Genomic DNA, 25,786 nt, shown 5'->3' with positions numbered 1-25,786 from the left:
CGATATCAGTTTCCAGGGAATCAAGAATCACGCACACCAATGTAGCCTTATAATAGTACTTTATAATCAGGGACTGCTGAGGCATCAACCTCAACTTCCTTCCGCCCGACGTCAAATGAATTTCCGAAACTTTCCTGCCGTAAACGTTGGCATAAGTATTTTTTAATTAACTACTTATTGCTACTTGTACACTCACGACTGGTGAAAGATGGCTGCATTAAGTGGCTTCGTTGAATTTTTCCAGAAAGGAAAGGTAACGCGGCGTTTAGAGGTAGTAAATATACAGATATCCTATTTTGACAGCTTTTTAGCATAACCTCAAACCCTCAACTTTGACCGCAATCAACATCGCTTTATCAAACTACCTTTCCGCCCTAGGCCTTTAATAATTTCCGTACACTCTACGTCCGGCAAACTTTGATAATATGTATTCTGCCGTTTTCTAAGCTTGCATTGCAAATTTCTGGGGCAGCCTCACCCCAGATCTGTAAAAATTTCAATCTCAATAGAAAATTATCTGCACATCTTTTCAGACCTTCAGGCCTAAAAAGAAATTTGCATATGGTACGCTGAGGTACTCTCTACACAAACAAGCGCAAGCTTCTCTCAATTCGGGAATCAACTTGAGATCGGTAGTCAAATTGCCACCGGGCGAAGATCTGAACGATTGGATAGCGGTACACGGTATGTATGCATCGATGTACTGGCAATAAGTTCTTACAGTATTCATATCTCATTGCAATCTCTAACATTAGCGATATTAAATTCCTGTAATTTGTTTTTGTTACAGTGGTAGACTTTTTTAACAGAATCAATCTCATCTATGGGACGATATCGGAGTATTGCGACTCCGCTTCTTGCCCTACGATGAGTGGGGGTGCGAGGTTTGAATACCTATGGGCTGACGGTGATAAATATAAGAAGCCAACAGTTTTGCCTGCTCCTCAATACGTTAGTCTGCTCATGGAATGGATAGAGGCTCAGATAAACTGCGAGACAATATTTCCTGTGTCTACAGGTATCTTAAATTAACAGCGTTCCTTCCAAACCCTGCGTCATAATCGTCTGAAACCATGTTTTTTCTTGCTCACAGATATTCCTTTCCCTAAAACGTTTGTACCTCTCTGCCGAAAGATACTGACTCGTTTATTCAGAGTTTTCGTCCATGTTTACATTCATCATTTTGACAGAATCGTTGCGATAGGAGCCGTAAGTTCCATCGATTGTCGTGTTTTAATATATATGATCATCACCTGTGGCACACTCATCAAGAATTGTTTTTTCTCTGTTTCAGGAAGCTCATGTGAACACATGCTACAAGCATTTCTACTATTTTGTGACAGAGTTTGAGCTGGTGAATACGAAAGAATTGGAACCACTAGCGGAGATGACGTCCAAGGTTTGTAAAGATCCGTTGTCATCGCCAACGCACGCTGGTACTCCTGCTAGCAACACTAATGCTAGGTAGTTTGTCCAAAAATGTAAATACAATAATTATGGTAATTAATTTATTACCACCCACTCAAAAATCTCAAGTTTAGTAGATAAGTTCTAATGAATAGGATGAAACTCAATCAAAAAGCATAAGAACAATTTTGTTCATTTTTACTGCAAGATACTCTAAAAATTTCTCACGTATTATATGTACTCGTACAAAAACAAGATTAATGCGGGTGGAATATAGAATTCCCAAATATGAATTATCATATGACCATGTCACAATCATTTATAATGAATTCAAGAGCAATAATCGAAGCCATTGTCATTATGCATTTGCCATTTCCACCCCCTGTGTCATTTGAATCATTTGTTATATTATCTAACAATCATGCAATAATAACAGACGTAAATAATGGAGAGTACAACATTTAGCCTTTAGTTTCAAAATATAAATATATAACGGATACAAGTTAATGAATTGTGAACCTAAAAAATCTTGGCAATGCAAAATAATAAATAAATGCATAATAATTGGTCATCAATCGTGATATTGTTGATGTACTAAAGTTTTGATATACTATCTTCGCATTTACGTATAATTAAGCATTTAGTATTTACTGCGCTTCGCTTTGCCTTTTGTCAATTGAAATTGTTAGTGTCATTTTGTTGTTTTCGACAGTGATTTATTGTTATTGATTTGTATCAACTTAATTACTCTAGTCAGTATTGAATCAAAAACTAATAGTACTGTAACTGTAAGTTTTTTTTTCCTTCGTCACTTCCTACGTTCTCAAATATGAATTTCCTTTTGGGGGTATTTCATTTTGTATCAGTCTCATATTATCGTGATGTAACGCACAAATATACATGTACTTATACATAATATAATTGATTTTTTCATTCACCAAGATTGCAAAAATAATTACGACTGCCGAAACTTTAATCCTACGAAGTAATTTGCAACAGATGAAAATTTTTCTTATAATAAATTATAAGGAATTTATTGGAGTGGTTTTGAGGAAGATTACATTCATCGTTATTGTGTCATTTATAGCTGGGTGACATTGACAACAGCATTTCAATTATATAAATATCTATTTAATATATTCATACACTGTCTCGAGTTAATGACGAAATGCGACGTAATTTCTCGAAGGGTTGTAACTACATGACATTCAAATTTAAACAAGACAATGTACATACATACATCAGCAAACTATTTTGCTTAATCCTCACAGTAAACATGTAAAATTGTATCAATTTGTTTGAGTCCAACTTCACCGCAAAATGATTAGCATACGTACTTGATACAATCAATACTGCATTCTACAATTTTACTGTGATATATATGCATGTGGCTAAGAGTTACGTTATTAGTGGCGACTCGCGACTCTGGCCATACGTTTATACTCGGAGCCAATACATCGACTGACGAATACGAGTGTAGTCTGGGAGGTTTTCAACTGGGCCAACAGCTGCGACGACGGGACAACGATCATAGATGTACTTCATACCAATGTCGTGAATGTTCTTTGCGGTAACACTCTGTGGAATTGAACAAAAAGCAGAATATGTTATAAACACAAAACTGTTCCCTTGCGATTTTATGATAGTGAAAATTTATCGATTTGTAAATAATCATCGACACATACGTCTATCCTCTTCTCAAGTTCGTGCAAAGGTATGCGACGGTTATAACACAGCATCTGTCTGCCAATGTCTTCGCAAATCGCGGTAGTTCCGTCCAATTGAAGGAGCATGTTTGTCTTCAAGATATTTCTGGCCCGTTCAACTTCGCGTTCAGTGACGATAGTGCAGAGACGCATCCATTCGTTTTGAATATTGTAAAGCATTAGTTCGCACTGCATTGGGTCGCAAACAAAGTAAACTCCCCACAGTCCTGTATCCTGTAAGAGAATATTATCCCACTTGTTACAGACTAGCTTGATGGTGATTACTAATTTTTTTTCAATAACCAATATTTGAGTAAACCACCACTCCGCTTCAGTTAAACAACTAAGCAAATTGAAAACTCGCCTTGTAGCAGGTATTAAAGCTCTGATAGCTGTGACATAGTCCCATTTCGGCTGAGGCCTTGGCCAAATTACTAGCGTTGTTAGCTCCACCGCCCTGATTACGATCCCAAGCACCCATCAAAGTGTTGGCGACCATCAAGGGAATGTTGTCAGCGTCGGTCCATCCCGCGCCTTAAATTACACGATCAGAGAGATCAAAAATTGCGCACGGACTTTCACACTTTGGGAGAAAAGTCTGAGGTAATTATCTGATCTTGCTACCTTCAACAGCAATAGCTATATGAGCCAGAGGAATGCTGTCGTCACGGACACGGACTTCTGATCCAGTGTAGCGGCAATGATGAATTAGTGGGATTTCTCCCTCGATTTTGTTATCCAAACCGCTGAAGTGTTTCTTAGCAAGATCAACGAGCTGCGCATGGTCAACGCCGCCTGCACCAGCCAGCACGCACCTGTGCACAACAGTAAACTTTGTTTACTAGAATTCTTGAATACGTGTGTAGTTTGGAAAACCGAATGCAGTTATATTCAATAATAATACCTTGAGGCCTTATAGTGATTCTTGACATAGGTAACAAGGTCATTCCTGGTGATGCTCTTGATGTTTTCAGTCGGTCCAAGAATGGTTCTGCCCAACGGAGTTCCCTGGTAGGCGACTGAGTGTAAGTGATCGAACACGACTTCCTGCAGATTTGTCTCCACCTCCTGCATTTCCCTGAGAATCACTCCCCTCTCTCTCTCAATCTCGCTCTCGCCTAGCTTAGAGTTCTGGATTATATCGCTCAGGATCTCGATCGCCTTTGGCACGTCCTGGGACAAACATTTTGCATAGAACACAGTCTGTTCCCTGCTCGTGTAGGCATTCAAGTGAGCTCCCATGTTCTCAATTTCCAGTTCCAGGTCTGTCTGGGAGCGTTTGGCAGTTCCCTGAAACAGATGTTAAATATTTAAAAAAATAAATTGCGCACGGAGCTTGCACAGATGCAAAAAATGCTGATCTTCAGGTTTATGCTCCTTCCGATACGGACGTTCTATCCATTAAAACCCTACCTTGAAAGCCATGTGTTCCATGAAGTGAGCAACTCCGTTGTTCTTGTCGTCTTCATACCGACTTCCGGCGTCGATCCACAGCCCAACGGTTGCCGTAGCAGCGCCGCTGTCTTCGCTGGCAACTCGCATGCCATTTTCAAAGGTCGTGGTCTTCGTGGCAGGCTGATTGATCAATGTCTGCTGAAGCGATGCTGCAGTGGACCTCCATTGCTTGGAGATCTGAAAAGGGGATGAGCTATAGGTTTTGCAGAAAAAGGAAGACTGCCAATTTTGAATTCTAAAATAAACACTGGGTATGGCAAGAACGTTAATTTCTTATCTCTTTTCCACCCATTATTGATCGTGGCATCGGCGGTACGGTATATTATTGGATTCAGGATCGGAAGCTAGAATAACTTGAGCGATACTCGTGCGAATTGACGCCGTAAATATGAATAAATTGTGAGCTACATTACGTAAGGGGATACTACTTTGAAGCAGAAACAAAATTTGACTGTCGAGAACGGTTTTGCTCGCCGAGTAATCCCGTAAAAGATTTCCGAAAAATTTTGTGCTCGGCATAAGGCGAGACATCGACGAATCGTTGCGAGGAGTGACAGGTAGATGATTTTACCTTGACGTGACTGGTTTTATTCGAATAAGTTCGCAGCGCGGAACTAATCCTTAGCAGACGAGTCGCCATTTTCAGGTCTGGTGGTGTCTACCATGAAACACGAACTAAGAACGAGGATCTAAACGATACAAACCACTTTGCCGAGGTATCGCGATCTTCTAAGTGTTCAACTGTCGGAACGTCATCTTGTGGATTTTGCACAAACTGACTGTGAGTAGTAGCGAAAGCTAATAAAAAGAAATCGGTGCCAGGTGATTATATTTGTTCGATCTAGGCGCTAAATAAATTCTGTCATGTTTCACAGAGTAAAACGCCTGTCAAATGTAAATTAAAAAATTTCTGAAAATTCTTGCGCTATATTCGTTCTCTTCTGATTAGATTCCATTGCCAGGCCTCTGGCGTGTGAAATATATGTATATATTGTAATTTCATCTATGACTTGATCTAATTCAGTCAACGCTCCCATGTTTGAGATTGTTGGTTAATTTTGTATTTAAATTTCAAAACACCCGCCTTGAGGTCGGCCATCTTTCACTTTTGGAGCGCTGCCTGGGGGATGTCGAGATGAGGAATTGATTGTTGTTCACTTCTTTTCCCGCAGGAGGGTTCGAGGGGCCGGCCTAGCTCCAATGTTAACGCGGATTTCCTGCCGCTGGAGCGGTTGAGGATCCGAACCCCACTACACCCAGTCGAAGTGGAAAGATTAGAAATTAGTCAGAGCCGTCGTATTCGGTATTCATGGTTACAACAGCACTATATAATTGTTAATTATTGTATTATAGCATATTATATTCTAATAATAAAAATATTAGTCGTAATAATGATCTTACTTGAGATCAACAATAGGATAATAGAGGAAACGTTAAATAACAAAATAAAGAATGCCTTGGCTGGGTAAGTCTGTTTCGATGTTAAAAATTATACGAATAACTTTTTTTTCCAACCGTTCATTCGTTTCATTCACCTAATTCCCTTTTTTTATTATTATTATTATTTTTTTTATTTCTTATCCATATCAAACTAACTTTGAGGTTGGGGCGGTGTCTCGCTTTCGATATACCGCGGCTCTTTATATATCCTTATCTGATTAATTGCGAGAAACCGTTTTAACTCACTTCCCGGGGAAACTTGCGATTAGGAATCGCAAATGACAGAGTGTCAGGCCCGACCCTAGACTAACCTCACCCTGTCTAAACTTACTGGCTTTGACAGAATCTGTCAAGTGATCAAAACTTTTCTTTCCCAACTCGCCTACTTTACGCACCGATCTGCAAACTCTTATCTCTCGTTGACCACATCCTCCCACATTTTCACTCTGATGTGCTGATATCAAGAAGCTCCAAAAATAGAACAATTTTTCACACCTTTCAAATTGGAGCGTTCATTATGTTGAGACTTTAAATGCTACCGCATGACCGTTTGAATCACAAGGGGATCATGTTAATACGCGAAGCGCTGCATTTCGTTACTGCGATACATATTTGCTCATTTTCTTGTTACAGGCATAAACCGGAATCGATAGATGTCAAAATAGCTGACTTTGACGGAGTTTTGTTCCACATTTCCAATGTTGGAGGCGACAAAACCAAAATTAGAGTACGTATTCTGTCAGTCAATGACGAATACTTAAATCGTATCGTTGCCAAACTAGTCCACATGCAAATATTTCTGCACTCTCATTTTATCCGTATCTTTATTCCACACAGATTAGTATCTCGCTCAAGTTTTACATGCAGTTACAAGAACATGGTGCTGACGAATTGCTCAAACGCGAGTATGGCCCTTTACTTACTACCGAAGAGGATGGTGAGTTGCAATTTTTCCAGAGTAATGATTTGTTTAAAATCCGTGGTGCTGATTGTTACTCTTGTTCCTTTATTTTGATTTAGCAAAAAATCTTCTATCATATTGCTTTTGATTAAAAAAAAAAAAAAAAAAAAACGAAAAGACTAATATTGTGGACTAATTTCTATCTCTTTGGATGTTTTCCTGTACATCAAGGCTCACTCGTTATTCTACGCTTTGCAGTGCCCTGTGAATGAATATAACAAATTATTTATCTTCTTTCCAAGGATACAATGTGTCGTTGCTGATAGATTTAGAGAACTTGCCCGAGGATTGGGAAGCGTTGGTCAAAAATGTTGGCCTGCTGAAAAGGCACTGTTTTGCAAGTGTATTTGAAAAATATTTTGACTTCCAAGAAGCAGGCGAGGAAGGCCATAAAAGAGCAGTAATACAATATCGAGATCAGGAAACACTGTGAGTATCGTAACAAAACGTAACACCATTTTTGCTTTAGTTGAAATCAAGTTCGTTGAGTCAGGAGAAATTCATTTTCCTCCTATTTCCAGGTACGTAGAGGCCAAAAGTGACAGAGTAACCGTGGTATTTAGTACAGTGTTCAAAGATGAAGATGACATAGTTATCGGCAAAGTGTTTCTACAAGAACTCAAGGAAGGGAGACGGGCGAGTCACACCGCGCCACAAGTCCTCTTCAGTCATCGGGAGCCACCGTTGGAGCTTCAAGATTCTGACGCGGCGGTCGGCGATAATGTGGGTTACATTACTTTTGGTAAGTACTTTTCGAAATGCTTTTCCAAGTGCTCGTTACTTATCATTCGACAACTTATTATATGCTTTCTACGGCAGTGCTGTTTCCGCGACACACGAATCGGGAGGCCCGTGACAACACCATCGACCTGATTCACATGTTCAGAGATTACCTGCATTACCACATCAAATGCAGCAAGGCGTACATACACTCAAGAATGCGTGCCAAGACCTCAGATTTCCTCAAAGTACTAAACCGCGCGAGACCCGAGCCTAAAAACATCGAAAAGAAAACCATAACGTGAGTATAAATTACAGTACTTGACAAAAAATCGCTAGCAATTGTTTACCTAGAATTCTGATCCGTAATTGCGACCCTCTTTGCTAATTTTTTTTTCACTTATTTTTGTCTTCTTGCAGAGGTCGAACGTTCATTAGGAAGGAATGAGCCTACGAGTCAATCGATAATGTTAATACTAATTAAAACAGAGATGAACGAGGGACGTTCAATTACCTTGTGTCGTCATCTAAGGTCCACGAATACAAAAACAAAAAGATGATTCGTCCTTGAAGCGACGGTCCCGTTTAATAAAATTAGTAAGCCAAGAGCTTCCCATCCCACAGGCCCGAGTTTATGCTATAGTATTTGGCTATACAGGCTAGACAGGCGATAGTTTGAGTGTACAACAATTCGTAGTAGATTCTTGTAATTTTTGTTTGTGTAATCCGTTAATATTTACAATTTCGTCTTTAACTATTAATTAATTATTGCCATCGTACCTTCTACTGCATTTAACATGCCTAACTTCGAGTAATTTCTTGTGTATAAGTACTTTTCAATGCATTTCTTTTTCAATAATTTAACTAAAGATATTTACAATAACCTTTACTAAACTTTTAGTTTCTCATTTTGAGCCAACTTATTCTGATGTATGAACATATTTAATTTAAAACTAATTTTACAACAGCACCCGAGTTCGAACTAGCAACGTTAATGATAAGTGTTCAGTCTTAACGTAGTTGAAATAGTGCATTTCAAAATCAGAATTTGAACGAGGAAATTTTAAACACCTTGACTCATATTCAAAATGAAATGGAGCAAAAAAAATAGGAAGTCGAATACGTGACGTTTGGGACATTTGAGTTGGAATATTTGAGTTACAAAATTCTGCAATAATATTCATCATCACGATGATCTTTCCAATTGCAGAAAGCAAAACTTGTTCCTGACTATTGTAAAGAAGGTATTTTTTTTTTTTGCATATCGAAACCTTTTCTCATACGTCAGCACTACTCGCTAGTCATTTAGACAAAGTAGCATCCAAGTTGTTGCGATCAAAGTGACGATGTGTGGGAACTGTTTGAAAATTCGCTATTTTCAGTGGTTTCATTTTGATCAAACTACATGACTATCCTGTATCGCACAAACGCTCTGACGTCTCTAGCTCCTGTTTAGGAAAACTCTGTAATGAAAATACGGACTAGTGACGCCAGGTAATATTGGAACTGGAAAAAATGTTGTGGTTTACCCTGATCCTATCTACTGTAATTATAAAATTATGAAATTGAAAACAGAAACTAGTACATAATCTAAAAACAGAAAGCTTCAGACCGAAAAGAAACGATAACAGATAATCAAGAAATTTAACAAATAAAAAAATGAAGTGGATACCGTTAAACGACGTAGTTTTTTGCGTCGTACCCGCGTAACATAGTACATTGTTTTTGTAACAAATGATTATTTTTATTTCCAATCTTTACCTATTATTATTATATAATAATTATTATTATAAGGTAATAAAAACAATATTACAAATAACGAAATGCAGTGCAAAACAAACAAATAATATTTAGCCCCTTTTTAAGTTCGCTAATACTTTCCAATGACGACATAAACTTAATAATGGCAATAATAACTCTCTCCTCGGAGTCACGGAGATATTGATCTTTGATCAAAGAATAGGTTGAATCATGCGAAGCAGTAAATTAGGGAGTGCCAGTTGGAAATATTCATTAGTAGCCATGCCACACCCTCCATGCCACTCAACTTGATCACAAACCCATTCTACATTTTCAGTGAGATAGGATTTTTCGTCCGGAATACACTGAACTAAATGCCCCCGTGCAACAACTGTGCCAACTAATAGAACACTTTTCAACGAATTTTATTTTTGTAAAAGAAAATAAAGTCCTCTGCCAGGGGTTTTTCCGTGCAGATAGTTATTCACTTACCAATTTAAGCAGCCAAGATTTTGTCAAGATATATCGACACAATGTAACGAAGACCCAGTGTATTATGTGAACAGATAGAAAATTCACCCGAATTTTCAATGGACAAAGAAACAAATTTGACAATGCCAAGCTCCGCTTCCTCGACGTTGACCGTGCCACCCTGTTCTCCGAACGAAGTGCCGATAAGGCATGGAGACTGTGGCGACGGTGGCGTGAACGAATGGCTCGAAGATGAAACCGTGGCTGGTTTTCGGGTATGGCAATTAGCTGGAATGGTTCTCTCCGTTTTGTTAACTATCATAATAGCACTGTGCTGCTGCATAAGATTTAGAGTTCCTCGGACGAAGCAGGAGATCGAGGCTGACTATATTAGGAACAAAATAACAAGGCGGTTCAGGAAGGAATTAACAAATATAAATAACGAAGAGATGGACGAAATGGACTTGAAACGAGGTAACAAAACAGTCAAATCACTTGGTCATACATTGCCTTATTAATAAAATAACGTTTTCTTAACTCAGCTCTGGACAGAGTACGAGCGAGATTTGATGCCGAGACTGAGTTGCAGAGACAACAGAAAGAAGTGACGTACGATGAGCCGACGCGTGGATTCAGAGCAAGAGTAAATGCTATTTTGCACGGAGTGCATTTGCGACTTGCCCGAAACGAGCCAAGGGAATTGAGCAATGTGATTTAAAAAATTTGCTCCCAAGAAGATTCTACATCGACGAAAAATTGCTGTACAGATTATTGCAAAACAGTATAAATAATAAGAGTAGTGTAAATTTTCTACAATTACAACTTTTGATCTTGGAAGAAATGGGTACAAATTTAAAAGCCAGAACGGATTGTCAGAGTAAATATAATCTTTATTTTAAAGACAGAATACACAAATTATTTTCTGTTAATTTAATTCACATGCAATAATAATAATAATAATAATTAACCACTAATAATAATGATAGCATTCCTCTAATTATTAATTCTCACTGTTTTTTTTTTTTTATTCTTATTTTAAAATTCAGAGCTGTCGATTTTTCGAATCGAAAACCTAGTTGGTTGATAGCTTGTTTTGAGATTACGATTAAGAATATAATGACTAGTCGCCGACCGTTGCGTTAGCAGTATTTTAAGTTTCAACATAGAGTTTTCATCGGTCGCTACTACTATGACATATTGACTATTTTTTACTGGAAGTAGAATCAGTGTTATTAGTTATTTTGTGTTTTCAGTGATTTCAGAGACAAAGAGAGCAGAATATAACGCCAACGTAGGCATTTCGTTTGACGAATCTCTCCTACTGTCAAATGTGAATAGGTGTCGTTAAAAGGTGATAAAAAAAATATTATCATAATAATTGAGAGAAATGTAAGGTAATAATTATTGTAGTTAAATGAAAAAATAGAATAAACGTAGAAAACAAAAAAAAATACATGTCAAACCGCCAGTCTAAGTCTATTATCGGGTAGAATATGTTTTACATGGATTACCGTCTGCTTTGGTACGCTAACAGAAGACAAGCTTAAATTTATCCTAACGACCGCACAATACGGTACAATACAATCATCGTTTTACTTCCAATTCACGAATGACATACTCATATGATTAATGCTCAGACATCGCATGCTCTCTTACATCCACTGGAATGACTAACGAGTAGAAAAACTGGGCCGTTATCTACAATTCATGAAATGATATCTTCTATATTTCATCTTAATTTGACAAGTACAGTTTACAATGAAACTTACTCGAGTTAAAACTAACATGACAAGGGACTGCAGATCAAGACTCTATAAATTAAGTAAGCAATATGAAATCTAAAAACAAAAAATTAAATGCCCTTTTCAAATATCGTAGATAGTCATCGCGTATACTAAAACTACGATTAAGGACTAGATTCCTATTTACCTGTCAAATCCCTTGCCATTTTCATCCATATCAGGTTTTTTTTTTTTTTTTACTACTAAACAAGCATTCTTGAGTCGACTAGTCGTAAAAGCTCTGAAAGTTTTTGTAACAACGTTGATATAAGAAATCGTGTCTATAGAGAAAAGGTGAAAAAAAATAAATAAATAAAAGTTACCAAATCTTGCACCCGGAATTCGTTCATAAGGGCATAAAATTGTGGCATAGCTGACTGAAGGAGCAAATAATTAGGTATGACAATTTCAATAATAGGAAGCATCGTTCCAAAAGCACTCGCTCGTTTTTAGGGACACGATTGATTAGTTTTTTATTTATTTATTTTTTCTTTGTTATTATTATTAAAATGCTGACGGCGTTATTACTTCGTTACACTAATTTACTCCTTCCTACAATAAAGAATTATTACAATAAAGAATTATCTCCAGTAGTCGCTTCTGTACCCTGTGATTTCTATAACTTTTATAATTATAAAAATAATTAACAGGTAGATATAGATATGGATATATATATATATATGTAGTTATATACATATATGTGTGTGTGTATACATAATACATATGTATATAAATAAATATAAGAGGAACAAAAAAGACTATAAGAACCTTTGCGCGCAAGACATATTGTACATAATATTTCAACAGTTTTAAAACGGAAAACTAACACATCATTTACATCCGGTCTCTTTGATACGAACTGCATTTACTAACTAGTTACAACATTATCTAGTTTTAACAGTTATTTACTTGTTACGACATGCACTGATGATTCGACAAGTTCTCTTTTCTTTTACTCGTACATATTACTTGCTGTTGTTTTTTTTTATTTTATTTTTTTTTTTTTATTTATGCTTCAACTTTTTTTTGCTTACTCGATACGATACCATTGTTATCCAGACAATCAGACTAAGAATAATTTTATTAGTTTAAAATGTAATATACCACGTTATAATTTTATCATGGCATGCAATAATATGGAATATACCGTGAGCACAGAATTATTATATTAGATACACATTTGCAGTTATCTCTTTGTTGCTGATATTGCTCATTTTTCATACATATAACGAGGTATTCGGCGAGTAACAGAATTGTTTGAATCAAGACAGAGTAAAAAAATTATTCTACACATCGACAATTTTTTCTCACTTGCATTACAGTTTCTTCAAATAGCATTAAGAAATTGAAATTGTCAAGGTACGATATTATATTCAATCGATATATACTAACTGCTTTGCTTAGTAAGATAAACTTTTCGACGCATCAGTGATTAGCTGCACGTTATTACATGTAGGAACAAAATATTTCATGATCAAAAGAATGTTACCTCTTTGTTACAGAAAATGAACATTATCATCGTAAACAATGTCCTGAGAACGATGCATTTATAATTTACATCTGACTACATAAATTCCGTGCTCGGTAGACGTGGAGCCCTGGCTCAGGATTAAGAGACACGTGACGATGAGACAGGCTTCGTCTACTTGGCGAGGACTGAGTGCTAACTAGGAGGTAATAGGTTTCAAACGAATTGACAAATTACCTTTTAATTCGACCAAACAATGCGTGTTGTTCGCCTCAATTGCGATAATTTGTCCCTTTAGGCGTGCCTTCACGAAATTTTGTTACGCCACCATGAGAATTTCATCTTAGGACTCAGATACTGAAAACTGACAAGCGTCAGGGGGATGAGAGACAGAATCGGTAAGAAATTCCCACAGCTATGTGCTTTGGGTTCGTCTTCCTGAGCCGGCGTTACTCTTACGCGTTCCTGTTTGTGACATGGAGTTGAATATGGGTACGGCGTGGAGAGAGGATTGCAGGTAATGTGTACCTCTTCTTCGTTCCATTTAAATTTAGTATCATTCGGAGAAGAGATTTCTTTCGACGTATCGTTTTCATCGGGCGAATAACATCTTGAATATTCAAAAATTTCGGACCGTGCAATATCTGTTGAAAAACTGCGTGCCTGATGAATTATTTTTTTCTCATTCAGATCTTCCTGGGGTTTCACCGAAGCCTTGCGATAGACTTTTGAGCGAGCTGCCGATTTATTTGACACTTGTGTTACGGTGGGAATAAAAGCTGGCGTATTGCCATTTGTGGGTCGTGGAATTGTCGCCGGAGATCTTGACGACTGTTTTGCAGACTGTGGTGAGAGATATTTTATTCTTGTTGACTGATTAGTGCCTTTATATCTACTTGTAGGATACGTATTGTTAGGCTTTGGGATTGAGGATAAGTTATGGATGGGACTGGCGAATGAAGATTCTTTTGCCTTGCATGTCTGATGCGAATGGCAGACAAGCGAGGCGTCGATGAACCCTCAGCTTGGGAATTTTGAGTAGAATGCACAAGTTAGGTCATAATTTTTGAAACGACAGTACTGTACATCGTGGCACAGCCAGTCCCCACCAAAACTCAGCTTATCGGCCTGATCTAGTTCCTTAGGAGTATCAATGGCGACGGATTCCTTGTTCGCAAATACGGTTACGACAAATTTACCAGGTTTAAACGTATCCAGCACACGACAAATCACTTCGTTGTAAGACGCTTGTGGAATGTTGCTCTCAAACGACACGTAGGAAAAATCTGGCTCTGGTGTTATGTGAATTGTCATGTAACATCCCTGCAACAACGTTCCTTGTAATTTAATTTCAAACTTGTCGTAGACAAGTAACGACAATGAATGAGGGAACAATTGGCATGCGCAACTAGCAATGAAAATCAATTTTACGTTACATTCTTTTAAGCAAGTGTCGCAAACCTTCAAAGCTTGTCGGTTTACGGACATGAATAACGACTGGGTAAATAATACTCACTTCGGGCAGTTCTGGAGTGCCCTAAATCAAAAAAAAATATATGTCAGAAAATTTGTTCAGTCAGGCCTTTTCGCATTCATTGAAAAGAACGTTTATTTTTTAAACTATTTGACTAGCGCATTGTAAAAAATTAAATAATGAAACATTGAAACGTGTTTTGCCAATTCAAAAGTGAAAAGTTTATCCACTTATAAAAACGTCAATCAAACTTACACTTTTCATAACGCCATTCATGGAATATCCGCAAGGCTCAAACAAGAAGTCGTCGATGACCATGTTCGGAATAAGTTTTTCAATTCCTGACTTGACAGTCGCTTCAGCAGCAGATGAGCAAACGTCCCTCGTGAATATAGACATTACTTCTGAGTCCAAGTGTGTCATCAGAATTTCCAACGTTTGATCTGGGTCGCTCTTCGTCTGCGAGCATTTTTCTTTGTTCAAAGTGTATAAGTACCAGCAATCCGTGTCCACAGATCCGAGACAGTAGGCTTCGCCGTCTGGAAATAAAGTTAGTACTGAGTAGCGCACGTGCCAGTGCTTGGAATAAAGGAAAGTTGATAAATAGGTGATCAGGATTTCAGGACGATAAACACAAAAGTATAAGTGTACCCACCTTCGAAGAAGGTGTCGAGTAGAGCAACTTCTTCTTCGAAAGCTTGATGCGGCGAAATCTGAAGCTCGGGTCTCTTGTAGTTTTTGCGTGAGTAAAAGACATCCTAAAGTATAGAAAATGATAAGATTAATTCAGGTTGTTGTTTTTCTTTTTTCTTTTTGTGACAAACTCTATACGTGTACGTGCTTCAATTTTCAAACATAGCATCGTTAATTATGATAACGCATTATAAGCCGCAATTAAGAGTGACCTCAACTCCATACCCTTTGGTATTCTAAGAAATTAGCGTAAATTTGCTCGTTGGTCTAAATTTAAACGAAAATAAAAACAGCGACGATTCTACGATGATAATATTCAAAATATATATGTAGGAGGAATCGGTGTATTCAGTTTTGTTTATTTTTCTCATCATACGCAAAAAGAGCATATTACTATGCTTCTAAGAGTTTATCATGGGTTTGGGGTGATCATCTGAACAGGAGTAACATTATCCTATTCAAATAGAGAGTTGGGTACAGCACCTAGAACACAGGGAGATTATACATTTGAGATAATGAAGTACATCGACGATGCTATCTTATAATGCAGGATGGGTGACGTTGTTCGTATGTAGTTTTTTTTATATATACAGAAAGGTTTTGGTGCGGCTAGCAGAGATCAATAAACCAACAGGTACGCCAGCAACCTTTGACTTATATGTACGCTTCACTTAGCCGTGCACTAGGTCAAGTTATATAGCTAAGTATATCCACCTACACGATGCAAGGAAAATTACAACTCTTCCCAATATTTCAAGTTTATTTTTCTTTCCTGAGCCGGGTGCGATACGGATGACAATGTTTCCTAAAGCGTGCTCGAATTGGAATGAGAAACACAGACGCATAGTCAATTGTACGATCATGGTAAAATTATTGACGAAACAAATGAAATTACTGTTACTGATGGGACGTGATGATAGTGATACTGATGACAATCGGGTAGCTGGAAAATATTTTTTCGAATTTAATCCGAGCCATTGATAGAATCGTTAGATCGGACGTCAACTCACCTCGACTTCATCAAATCCTGTATATTGTTCGACAAGGCTCAGAAGCGGCTCCAAGCATTGGAGGGGAGTCGTGGTTCCGCAGGTCTTTAGGATCAATCGTCTCTTTGACACAAACATACTGCTTTCGCTGTAACGATTAATATAAATCTTCAATCTATTATTTTAACATCAATTTTAACGTTCTAAGGTCTGTAGCTTTGTTTTTCATCATTCAATATTATTTCTTAGACGATTTAATAGCTTAACGGGTGGTTCGTAGGCTTGAGGATACATAAGTGGCGACATAAAAACCTTATTGTTTGATGATTTATTACAGTTACAGGCATCCTTGCCACTCAATGGAATTGCTAAGAGAGTCACGATGAATTGACTCCGGAAAATCATAGCGACAATTTTATTTACAGCGATGGTAAATTGCACCTAAGCTACCAGTAATCATCTAACTACACGAATAACACAGATTTGTCTGGACGCTTGTCTATCAAATTAAACAAGATATATTTCTGTAGTGATGTTTTGATTTCAAAACGCGGAATAGTTCTCATTTCAAAACAACAGTTTGGTGGCAATGACATTCAAAGTCTGTCTACATCTAGCGACGGGTAGGTTTGTCTACATCTAGCGACGGGTAGGTTTATGCTAAAAATAAATTCTCTCTTTGGAAGCCAAGTGTGTTCTTTAATGCTCACTCCATCATCAATGGTATGTCGAGTTACGCTATACTTCCGTGTTAATATAAATACACAGGCGAAACTGTATAGAATATAGACAAGCTTTGCAGATAAAAACATTTATTTAAATAAATTAAATATTTAAAAAAAATTATCGCGATCGATTGTAAAGTTTTGTGAATTAAAATTTTTTTCAATCCTGCTCTCAAATATTCTGTAAAGATTAATTGACTAGAAAAACTTTAAATACCGCAGTAAATAGATGATGTTTATACAAATAATCCACATTACTAATTGATCAAGATTATCTTGAACAAATTTTGTGTATATCAATATAACAATCGTTAAAGCTATTCATCTTTTACAGCTAGGACGAAGACAATTTAAGGCTACAAAATGTGTATATAAAGAGATCTACTCGGCAAACTCTGTTGGATCAATGTCCAACCCTGGCCTGTGCGAGAATAGAGAGCCTGTTATCTGCTGTGAGATCATGCCAAGAAGAGAGATAAAAGTGCACAGGGTCATTATCAAAGTATAAATAATAGCAAGTTTGTTCAAGCAACGGTCATTCATCCAGACCTTATTGCAGGCATTGTCTTATACAGAAGCAAAGTCCAAAATGTTAGGAATTCTGTGAAATGAATCATCGTTTGTGAAAAATATGAAAATTAGGACACAAATAAGATAACTGCAGATCTCAGCAGTACTCGAGAAATGAACAGGTAAGGAGTAATCTTGCATCGAGTGGGTGATTTGCGGAAGGAGAAATATCGCGTTAATGACTGTACCGTGGGAGCGGATGGCAGGCGCAACCTTTACCCTCACCACCTGGTATTGATCTCTGCAATATAACGGCCCATCAAAGTCCTTAAGACTAGGTATCGTCTCCCAGTTCCCAATTTTTCAATGTGATTCGTATTAAAATGCAGGATTTTGATTAGTCAACTAGCAGATGATTAAAAAAAAAGTCTCAGGAATAAGTCATCCATATACCAAATGATGCGTGTTATATAATGACTCAAAAGTAATAAAATAGTGCTGAATAAGTTGATTAGGGCACTTTGTTCTGGATCATGAATAAAACAAGTTGAAGATAAAAATGAATGTGCTACATCGATTGAATTTTGAAGTATTTGAGCCACGAGTAAATCGACTTCTTTTTATTAATTAAATGCTGATGATTGATTTGAGAATTTTTGTAAATCGTAGGAAATACAAGAGTTAGATCAGAATTGTGAAGAACTTGTAACAAAGAAATGGTTGTAAATGATGTAGGGTTATCGATCGTTTACTATAAACTGCGACCTGTGGCGTCTGATTCGATAAAGCGATGTGCTAACCATTCGCTAAAAGCGTGTAATTGGATGGACACGTGGTCCAACTTCTGGAGACACAAGCAGAGTCGAGACAGATAAGCTGAGCACAACTCAATAAATAAAATGCCTTCTTCTATCAGTAAAAATAATTTCTGTATTTTTATAAATGACTAGATTTGGACATTAAGTTGAGAGGTGGTTTCTCATTAGTGTAGGAGAAGAAGATTATAATCAAGACCTACAATACGGATGCACGTCTTTGAGATGGAATCGCTTAAGGTTGAGCCACAGATGTCGTATTACAATTCTGATTCAGCAAAAAAAATGTAATTTAATATCCTGCAAGAAGAGATTATCAAAAGTGCTGATCGTTGACGACTAATCTATCTGACTGTAGATTCTCGCGGTTATCTGAAATATGTGCTATGGTTTGACCTCCATTCAAGCAGTGCGTAATAGTCTTCGCTATCAAATAAATGATACGATTTATTTGGAGCAAATTTGTTAACGAATATTTTTCTTTTTGGGATGACTAAAATTAATATACAATCCATTGCTACAGCTGTGCAATTTCGACTGAATGTGAAAATTGGTAATATAGATATCCGGTAAATGATAGGTTCAAAAAAGTTTTATTTCCGATTTCATTATTAATACACATAATTTCATTGCTAGTTTCACTTAATAATAAACTTTCCGTGTTTGTATGTACATACACGTTTCACGCTGAGGCGACATACTATATTAGTTCTGATAAGAGGATATTTAAAGATTTTACTTCAAGTCGCGATATCGTAAATTCTGTAAATTATTGCCATTCTCGGTTCATTTTTCTAATCTCTTGACGTCTTCGTTTAATCTATTAGGAACTCGCGTAGGCTGTTAACCGGTCAAAATTAATTAATTTGATACGGTAATTCGACAAAAACTCGATCGCCAACCTCGAAAGATTTCTAGCTTGAACTGCGCTTTTTAACTGTGTAACTATGCTACCAGAACTACGAATACGAGGATAAATTACAAATCGCTGCGTATATTCGTCCGGGAACCGTAATTCGTACGATAACCGGACGAATAATTACTCCAATTACAAAACCACCAATCGTGTCGGTGGATAATTGAAATTTAAACAAACGGAAGCGAGTTAATCGATCGCGTGGATCGATAGCAACCGACATTCGAGACGATTCGCGGAGAAACAAAAAACAATCGCGTCGTGTGTTTTCTCCATCCCGAGCAACTCGACTGGCCGAATTCGTAATCAGAGAAAAGAATCAAAGGAAGATACTGACAGAGCAATTCCGCGCTTCTCTGGCTGAAATTACAATCGTCGGCCATCGTATTATATATCGAATTTCTAGACGCGTGCATTTAGGTGGCGTTGCGCGTATTAACCTGTTGAAAAACGTCGGCCCATTTGTCTCTTGTAATTTTCCACTCTTGGCCTGCAGGGCGCGCCCACAGAATCAGCTGTACAGTTCGTTTTGAATATTCTCGAAGTTCAAACGGCGGGAATCGAATGCTGTCAACTGGATCCTCCAACTCTCTGTCCTTTGATTGATACGCGTTTTTCGTTCATTGTCAGATAACGAACGCTGGTAAGATAAGGAAAAGAAAAAAAAAGGTCGGATTTTTCTCGCGCGAGAGTATATCGATTACGATTTCGTCTTTCGCGCTCGAATTGCATACCGGCGTTTCTCTTTTTTTTCCCCGGCCTTCTTTTTTTTCCATCATTTGCCCCTGATCGTAACAAACAATCGAACGCAGCTTCACGTTCTTGCACGCCGTTTTGTTATCCGAGTAACGAGATCAAATTACCACGAGAAAAACGCGTCCGTTGAGCGATTATTAACTGGTTTTTCTCTTTCTTAATCAACCCGAACGAAGGATACCTAAATCGTGAATAAAAACAATTCTAAGGCGCTTAGTCTAAAAACGTGAAACTAGCAATAATACACTTTGAAATATACGCCAAAGAGTGCGACGGAATATAATCGGATGACTTTTTTTTTTTGTTTAAACCGCAATGTGTTGATATAAACCAGTGTGTATAATTACCTCAACACGTACGCGTCGACTTGATCGTTCTGACAGAAGCTGATTATCTCGCATCGGACGATTTTCAAAAGATTCTCCCATTTTTGCCTGTGAATAATAATAAAAAGTGAATTAGTGAATTTCGAATCTACCACAGTATAAAGAAGAATTTATGTTCGCGACGTTTTTGTTCTTTCGCCTTTTATCACAGTACCGTCACAATTATTTCGCTGCAACGTTATACGGGTACAAATAAACCGAGTAAAACATCAAATAATCGATAGACTCATTCGAACTCGCGTGTTAAACTAGAAATATAACAATCACATATCACCCGTGCGTTTTGTGCAATAATATATAAATCGTTCTATAACGAAACGTGTGTGCATTGTGCAAAGGAATTTGCGAAAGTGTATGGATGTGAATCGCACTGATCACGCTTGTACGCGATTGTGGAAAATATGCTGCCGGTTGTGTGACGAGGAGAGCCGATTGTAAGAATTATAACAAAACGCCATGGACGGTGTGAACTATACGTATCGGTGAGTCCAACCCCCTTTTGTTCAACTGAAATTTGTTAATTTCAACAAACATATTTCAGAGGTATTATTTTTAACGTTTGGTAAAGCGAATTTAACAGTCGATGTTATAGTCGTGTTAGACTGTCTCTAGTGTATACACGAATACATACATAGTATAAAAATGGTGAGATGTATAGATTTTTGCCCCGTAAACCGGGTAACAATCTTGCACACAGTTGGGGAGGGAATCGATTACGCAGCGCGCAAAAAAGGTGGAAAGATGCGGTAAGACAGCGGGCTATAAGTGAAAAATGGGTGAAACTTTGAATATAGTCACAGGCAAAGGGAAAGAGGAAATACATTGGCAGAGGAGAAATTTGCGCTACTGTAGTTTTGCCATAATTTCTAGCGCTCTTGGGACTTTGAACGGTTAATTTACACATCGTTTTATAGCAACAGAGGATCGCAAGATGCTCGACGTGTGTGCATGATAAATATGATGAAGTAACAGAGAGGGGAAAGTGAAGCGCGAGTAGCGCGTGAAAATTGGCAAGAAAAAATTACGTCAGAGTGAATTTTTGCGAACTGTGACAGCGAGTGGAGCGTGTGCGTTATCTGCGCGTATTATTATATTGTACACGTTATGTACCAAACTCCATGTCGTTAGACGGGTGCCGAGGCATCGCGACGCCAGTCGTTTCTGCAAAGGGCTGATCAGCGATATTCCGTAATATTATTTTGCAGTTGATGATTCGTGGTTATACTTACCGAGGTATGTTGCGAAGATCACGCTGTTTGTCCGAGCCGTCCTCGGTACTCGTGAACCAAATTTCAAGGAGCTTTTCGACCCCCTCGAAAAACTGCACACCGCTATGATCGGCAGGACTGCCAGTCCGGATCTCCGTATTAGCCGCCATCCTTCCCTCCGGAAAGCGTAAAGTTAATAAGTATGTATATTTTAGTTGATATTTATCGTCGGAACAATCAGAGACGAGAGTCAATTCGCCGTTCTCGATATTCGACGAGATTATCTACTTTCAATGGCTCAGAGACCGCTCCGTAAAAATGACCACCGGCTTCACCAACGGACTTTGCAAAACTGAAATAAAAAAGAGCAACAAAACGCTCGATTATTCCTCTCTCTCTACACCGCAGCTATACGCCAACGATTATCCCCCAATCATCGCCCTCCGCCAATCCTGGCCCGAGTTTTAACTGCGCGCGCATTTTCCTCGGCGCAATATTCGAACCGTCGTTCAACAATGGCGAATAATGAACTTTGCCTCGAGTTCTCCTCCCTGTTGGGTTTATTATCGCCCTCGTTTAACTTGTCCTTGCTTTTTTCCCTTACGTATGCGTGTGTTTTTTTTTTACTCCCGCTTTGAACGGATGGCGCTACTTCTAATTTTTTGCATACACACAAATTACATGCGACTTGTGTTATCTTCTAGTTATTTTTTTTCCTCCGCGTGCCAAATAGTTCAGGTCACATACTTTTATGAACTTGGCTCCTCTCGTTCCCTGAAATTCGTCTCTACGTTGTGAAAAACTGATTGCGCCTGATGCGTAACGAACTATTCTTTCTTATCTTGTTATTCAAGGCTTTTAATATCAGGTCGCAGTCAAACTAAAAAGAGAATAGACGATACATCGACTGATATCGAGAGGGGAGTTGAAGATTTAGTTTTTTTTATTCAACCGTTACATGATTATGTACATAATTTCAGTTCCGTTGAAATAGATCGTTGTAATCATAGATGGTGTAAAATTAATTAATAGTTCCGCAATTCATTAACTTATTTCATTATCGCAATTAACCTGACGGTTTTCTCGATTTTGAGTTGACTCTCTTATTCCTCGAATATTTTCCTCTCTTCTGAGGTGGCGCCGTTTTCTTGTTCTTAGTCATTTTCTTTGTACTTACCAAAGCCTCCTCGTCCATAGGTTCAATTATTTTACCCAACCTTGTCTTTACGTTGGGTTCGATTAACCTTTTAAACGCGTTTTCTGGTACAAAAGTTCTGCCTATGGGTGCGCGAATGCTGGCTTCAAAGTCCTTGACACTGGTGAATGGAAACGGTAGTTCGTTCACTTGATGCTCCTTTATCTTAGGATCCTTCTCCTCGATAATGATCACATCTCCTTTATTTTCGTCGCGGCGAGGGGCGTCCTTGGGAAATTTGAGTATGAATCTCCTCTTCTTCCGCGACGATACTGATTGCAGATTTTTCCCACCCCAGGAACCCCAACCAGGTAAAGTGAGGTCCAAACTTTCGGGTAGCGATTTCTTCACCTCGTCGCTTTTTTCCTGTCTGAATTCGTCCACCACATCGTCGTCCGCGAACGCTTCGCTTATCAAATTATGCCTTTCGTCATCCATCGCTTCGTCTACTTCGCTGTCATCCAGTCCCTCGTCCCCGCCTGTAACCACGTCTGGCATTTGCGTCTTAAGATATTTTGGTCTTACGTTTATGAACTTATTCGGATCTATTTCCGCCTCTTTAGGTTTAGCCTCGACTCCCGTGCTTCTGGTGATGGCCAGCTTCCGAAGCTCCCCCCTTTCGTCATTCTTTGCAGAATCGCCTCTTCCTGCCGATTCTACCATCTGTTCGTCGATTATCGGCCGCTGTTTCTGATTCTTGAAACCAAGATCTGGCTCGTATTCTTTCGTCGATCTCTTTTTTCGCTCGTCTTCTCCTCGTTTTACACCGCGAGACAAGGCTTCTCTCATATTGTTCAATTTTTCACTACATTTTTCGATCGTATTAGCCGTGACGGTATCGAATATTTCATCAATTTCTATACCAGGTGATGGGGTCACAATCCAAAGCGAAGTACCTGCTGCTTCAACCCTTTGGTTAAATTTTCTCTTGTTGGGCGATTTGTTTCTTTTTTTATTCGCAGATTTTGTCGCCAGAGTTTCAGCATCTTTTCGTTTTTCCTTCATTAGCTCTAATGGCTTTTCAACCAGCTCTTCTTTATCTACGGGGAATAATTGTGAGAATTACTAATGATGAAAGTAGCTACTGTGAAAAAAAAAAATTTCCATGCTATTATATACAAGGTGGAAAGCAAAATAGATCACCTTGACTATCATTTCCTGATTCATCTTCAGAGCCATCGTCAAACATTAGTTCCGGATTTTCTACAATAATTTCCTCTACCGGATTCAACGTCGCGGGCTGATCTTTGATCTGTGGAACTTCAAAAGTATTTTCGACTTCCGACCGTGTTTCCGGCAGCCCATTTGTGCCGTTAACTTCCTTACTTTCCTTCGATTTTTGTTCCTCATTCTTTGCGTCCCAGTACTTTCTATAGCCACTTATAAACTGATCAATTTCCGATTGATTTTTAATGTTGTTTGTCCAAGGATTCTCTTTCTCGCTTTCGGTCAGAGGTTTGACGCCTGTGTCTTCCTCATCCTCGTCATCCTCTTCAACTTCATTATTTCTAAGTTTCTGAGTTAACTCCCTGCTGATCGAGAGCTGTTGAGCCAAGTCCTGGCGACTCTGCAATGTAAACAAAATTCAAAACCAAATCCTTGTAAATATTGCTCGGCTTGCTTACCTCTTTGTCGTATTTGGCTCTGATTTGCTTGTTCTTGGCCCATTGTCCGGTGCTCTTATGCCTCAGAGTCATCCTTTCCTGCGCCCTGGATTTCTCCAATAGTTCAAGTTTGGCTAAAGCAGCCTCTGGATCAGTCTTTTGGAGCTCCTCAAATTCCTTAAGCTGCTGTTTGGTTTTCTGCTTTCTTTCAATACGATGAAATTTCTTGCTCTTTATTTTATTTTGGCGATGAGCCTTCGCCTCTCTGTATGACTGAAAAAAAAAAAAAAATGCTCGTCGATTGTTTCTATACGTTTGAAATTTATGAAGAGTATCCGCAAATCTCACCTGCTGTGCTCTAAACCTTGCCGTCTCTTGTCTCCTCTCTATAATCTGTTCCAGACTCATAGGTGCCTCATTCTCCCGTTCCTCATCGTGTTTTTTTTTAACAGGTTCTAGTGCCGCCAGTTCCATTTCCAGTTCCGACTGAATCTTGAAACGCTTAAGAAACTCGTTGGAAGTTTCTAGCCGCATGCCGCCCTGTTTCAGAGGAAAGTGGAGATGCTCGGCTGTTCGATTTCTCGATACAATGCTGTCCCATTTTCCCAGCTCTTTTTTCACATTCTCAAAACCAACGGACCTTTTTATCTGAAAAGAAAACAAATCACGGTTATTGATCAGTGACAGAAGTCCGGTGCGAAGATTAACGGCGTTGTCGAGCAACCTACTCTGGCAGCGGCCGGTTTCTCCAGCGGCTTTGACAACGTCCTGGACTTTCTCTGGGTTGCTCTGAGCTTCCGGCTGATATCCGCATGGGTCGCACGACTGCCCAGAGCCTTGGCGAGGTCTCGTAGGTGAACCGCATTTCCACGACCGATGCCGCTCTGCACCAAGTGAAACTCCGAGACCTCAAGACTCGGCTCGCTTCTCTCGGCCTTTCTCACCCTGAAACGTAAAACAGAATCTTTGTCAAACAAGGAAGACGTCAAAGCCGTTCACTTAACCTCAAAAACAAAAACTAACCTCTGTCCCTTGTCGAGCTGTGTAACGGCTTCCAGTAGCTTCGAATGACTTTCGGAGACCTCGTGGTCGCTTCCGCCCTCGAATTCGTGATCGCTCATAATAATAATTGAGGTGAGTTTTTTTTTTTTTTTACGCTACTGCTATCCGCACGCATTCGTAACTCGCGTGGATTGATCGGTTAACTCCAAATTTGAGGTTAGGGTTGTGTATTTTACATGCTCCGTGTGCGCGCCTTGCTTGGCTCTGTTTTCATCGAAGCGGCGGTAAAAATGCAGCCCTGTGATTGGCTCCAGGTTTCGACGGCTCACTGCGCAGGCGAATCACCGCAGTTTGCAGCCAATCA

General features: G+C 38.7%; 6 protein-coding genes across 8 annotated transcripts; 3 read left to right on the top strand and 3 right to left on the bottom strand.

The window, feature by feature from the left end:
* Nucleotide 1: 1 nt before the first annotated feature.
* On the top strand, nucleotides 2–2,715 carry Mob3 (MOB kinase activator 3). Of its 2 annotated transcripts, none has more exons than XM_046619467.2 (5): nucleotides 2–271; nucleotides 534–684; nucleotides 791–1,018; nucleotides 1,094–1,209; nucleotides 1,295–2,715. In XM_046619467.2, exons 1-5 carry the CDS (start codon nucleotides 209–211, stop codon nucleotides 1,466–1,468), a joined length of 732 nt encoding a protein of 243 aa, XP_046475423.1. In that variant the 5' UTR covers nucleotides 2–208; the 3' UTR covers nucleotides 1,469–2,715. The 2 variants fall into 2 exon arrangements, with proteins under 2 accessions (XP_046475423.1, XP_046475424.1); XM_046619468.2 differs by having other exon boundaries at nucleotides 9–253.
* On the bottom strand, nucleotides 2,517–5,300 carry UQCR-C1 (Ubiquinol-cytochrome c reductase core protein 1). Its single transcript, XM_046619454.2, has 7 exons — nucleotides 5,140–5,300; nucleotides 4,527–4,745; nucleotides 4,018–4,403; nucleotides 3,738–3,928; nucleotides 3,478–3,647; nucleotides 3,093–3,347; nucleotides 2,517–2,985 (listed from the first exon to the last, which is right to left on the bottom strand). Exons 1-7 carry the CDS (start codon nucleotides 5,206–5,208, stop codon nucleotides 2,845–2,847), a joined length of 1,431 nt encoding a protein of 476 aa, XP_046475410.1. The 5' UTR covers nucleotides 5,209–5,300; the 3' UTR covers nucleotides 2,517–2,844.
* A 441-nt stretch (nucleotides 5,301–5,741) lies between these two features.
* Nucleotides 5,742–9,368, top strand: Arpc2 (Actin-related protein 2/3 complex, subunit 2). Its single transcript, XM_046619460.2, has 7 exons — nucleotides 5,742–6,033; nucleotides 6,642–6,735; nucleotides 6,846–6,945; nucleotides 7,212–7,398; nucleotides 7,491–7,711; nucleotides 7,789–7,990; nucleotides 8,110–9,368. Exons 1-7 carry the CDS (start codon nucleotides 5,960–5,962, stop codon nucleotides 8,135–8,137), a joined length of 906 nt encoding a protein of 301 aa, XP_046475416.1. The 5' UTR covers nucleotides 5,742–5,959; the 3' UTR covers nucleotides 8,138–9,368.
* A 241-nt stretch (nucleotides 9,369–9,609) lies between these two features.
* Nucleotides 9,610–12,424, top strand: LOC124215734 (transmembrane inner ear expressed protein). Its single transcript, XM_046619469.2, has 2 exons — nucleotides 9,610–10,374; nucleotides 10,443–12,424. The coding sequence occupies exons 1-2, from the start codon at nucleotides 10,020–10,022 to the stop codon at nucleotides 10,616–10,618; spliced, it is 531 nt and encodes a 176-aa protein (XP_046475425.1). The 5' UTR covers nucleotides 9,610–10,019; the 3' UTR covers nucleotides 10,619–12,424.
* A 1,598-nt stretch (nucleotides 12,425–14,022) lies between these two features.
* SamDC (S-adenosylmethionine decarboxylase) lies at nucleotides 14,023–21,980 on the bottom strand. 2 transcript variants are annotated; one of them, XM_046619457.2, is made up of 7 exons: nucleotides 21,643–21,979; nucleotides 20,375–20,461; nucleotides 16,327–16,453; nucleotides 15,279–15,381; nucleotides 14,879–15,162; nucleotides 14,666–14,686; nucleotides 14,023–14,472 (listed from the first exon to the last, which is right to left on the bottom strand). In XM_046619457.2, the coding sequence occupies exons 1-7, from the start codon at nucleotides 21,789–21,791 to the stop codon at nucleotides 14,170–14,172; spliced, it is 1,074 nt and encodes a 357-aa protein (XP_046475413.1). In that variant the 5' UTR covers nucleotides 21,792–21,979; the 3' UTR covers nucleotides 14,023–14,169. The 2 variants fall into 2 exon arrangements, with proteins under 2 accessions (XP_046475413.1, XP_046475414.1); XM_046619458.2 differs by lacking the exon at nucleotides 14,666–14,686 and having other exon boundaries at nucleotides 21,643–21,980.
* Nucleotides 21,981–22,558: 578 nt separating this feature from the next.
* Nucleotides 22,559–25,674, bottom strand: LOC124215724 (U3 small nucleolar RNA-associated protein 14 homolog A). The gene is made up of 6 exons (XM_046619449.2): nucleotides 25,444–25,674; nucleotides 25,149–25,365; nucleotides 24,769–25,068; nucleotides 24,442–24,693; nucleotides 23,960–24,383; nucleotides 22,559–23,856 (listed from the first exon to the last, which is right to left on the bottom strand). Exons 1-6 carry the CDS (start codon nucleotides 25,539–25,541, stop codon nucleotides 22,688–22,690), a joined length of 2,460 nt encoding a protein of 819 aa, XP_046475405.1. The 5' UTR covers nucleotides 25,542–25,674; the 3' UTR covers nucleotides 22,559–22,687.
* Nucleotides 25,675–25,786: the final 112 nt, after the last annotated feature.

This window comes from Neodiprion pinetum, chromosome 3, assembly GCF_021155775.2.
Source record: "Neodiprion pinetum isolate iyNeoPine1 chromosome 3, iyNeoPine1.2, whole genome shotgun sequence".
Taxonomy (NCBI): Eukaryota; Metazoa; Arthropoda; class Insecta; order Hymenoptera; family Diprionidae; genus Neodiprion; species Neodiprion pinetum.
The sequence above is the reverse complement of the archived record's forward strand: the minus strand, read 5'-3'. Positions and strand labels throughout refer to the sequence as shown.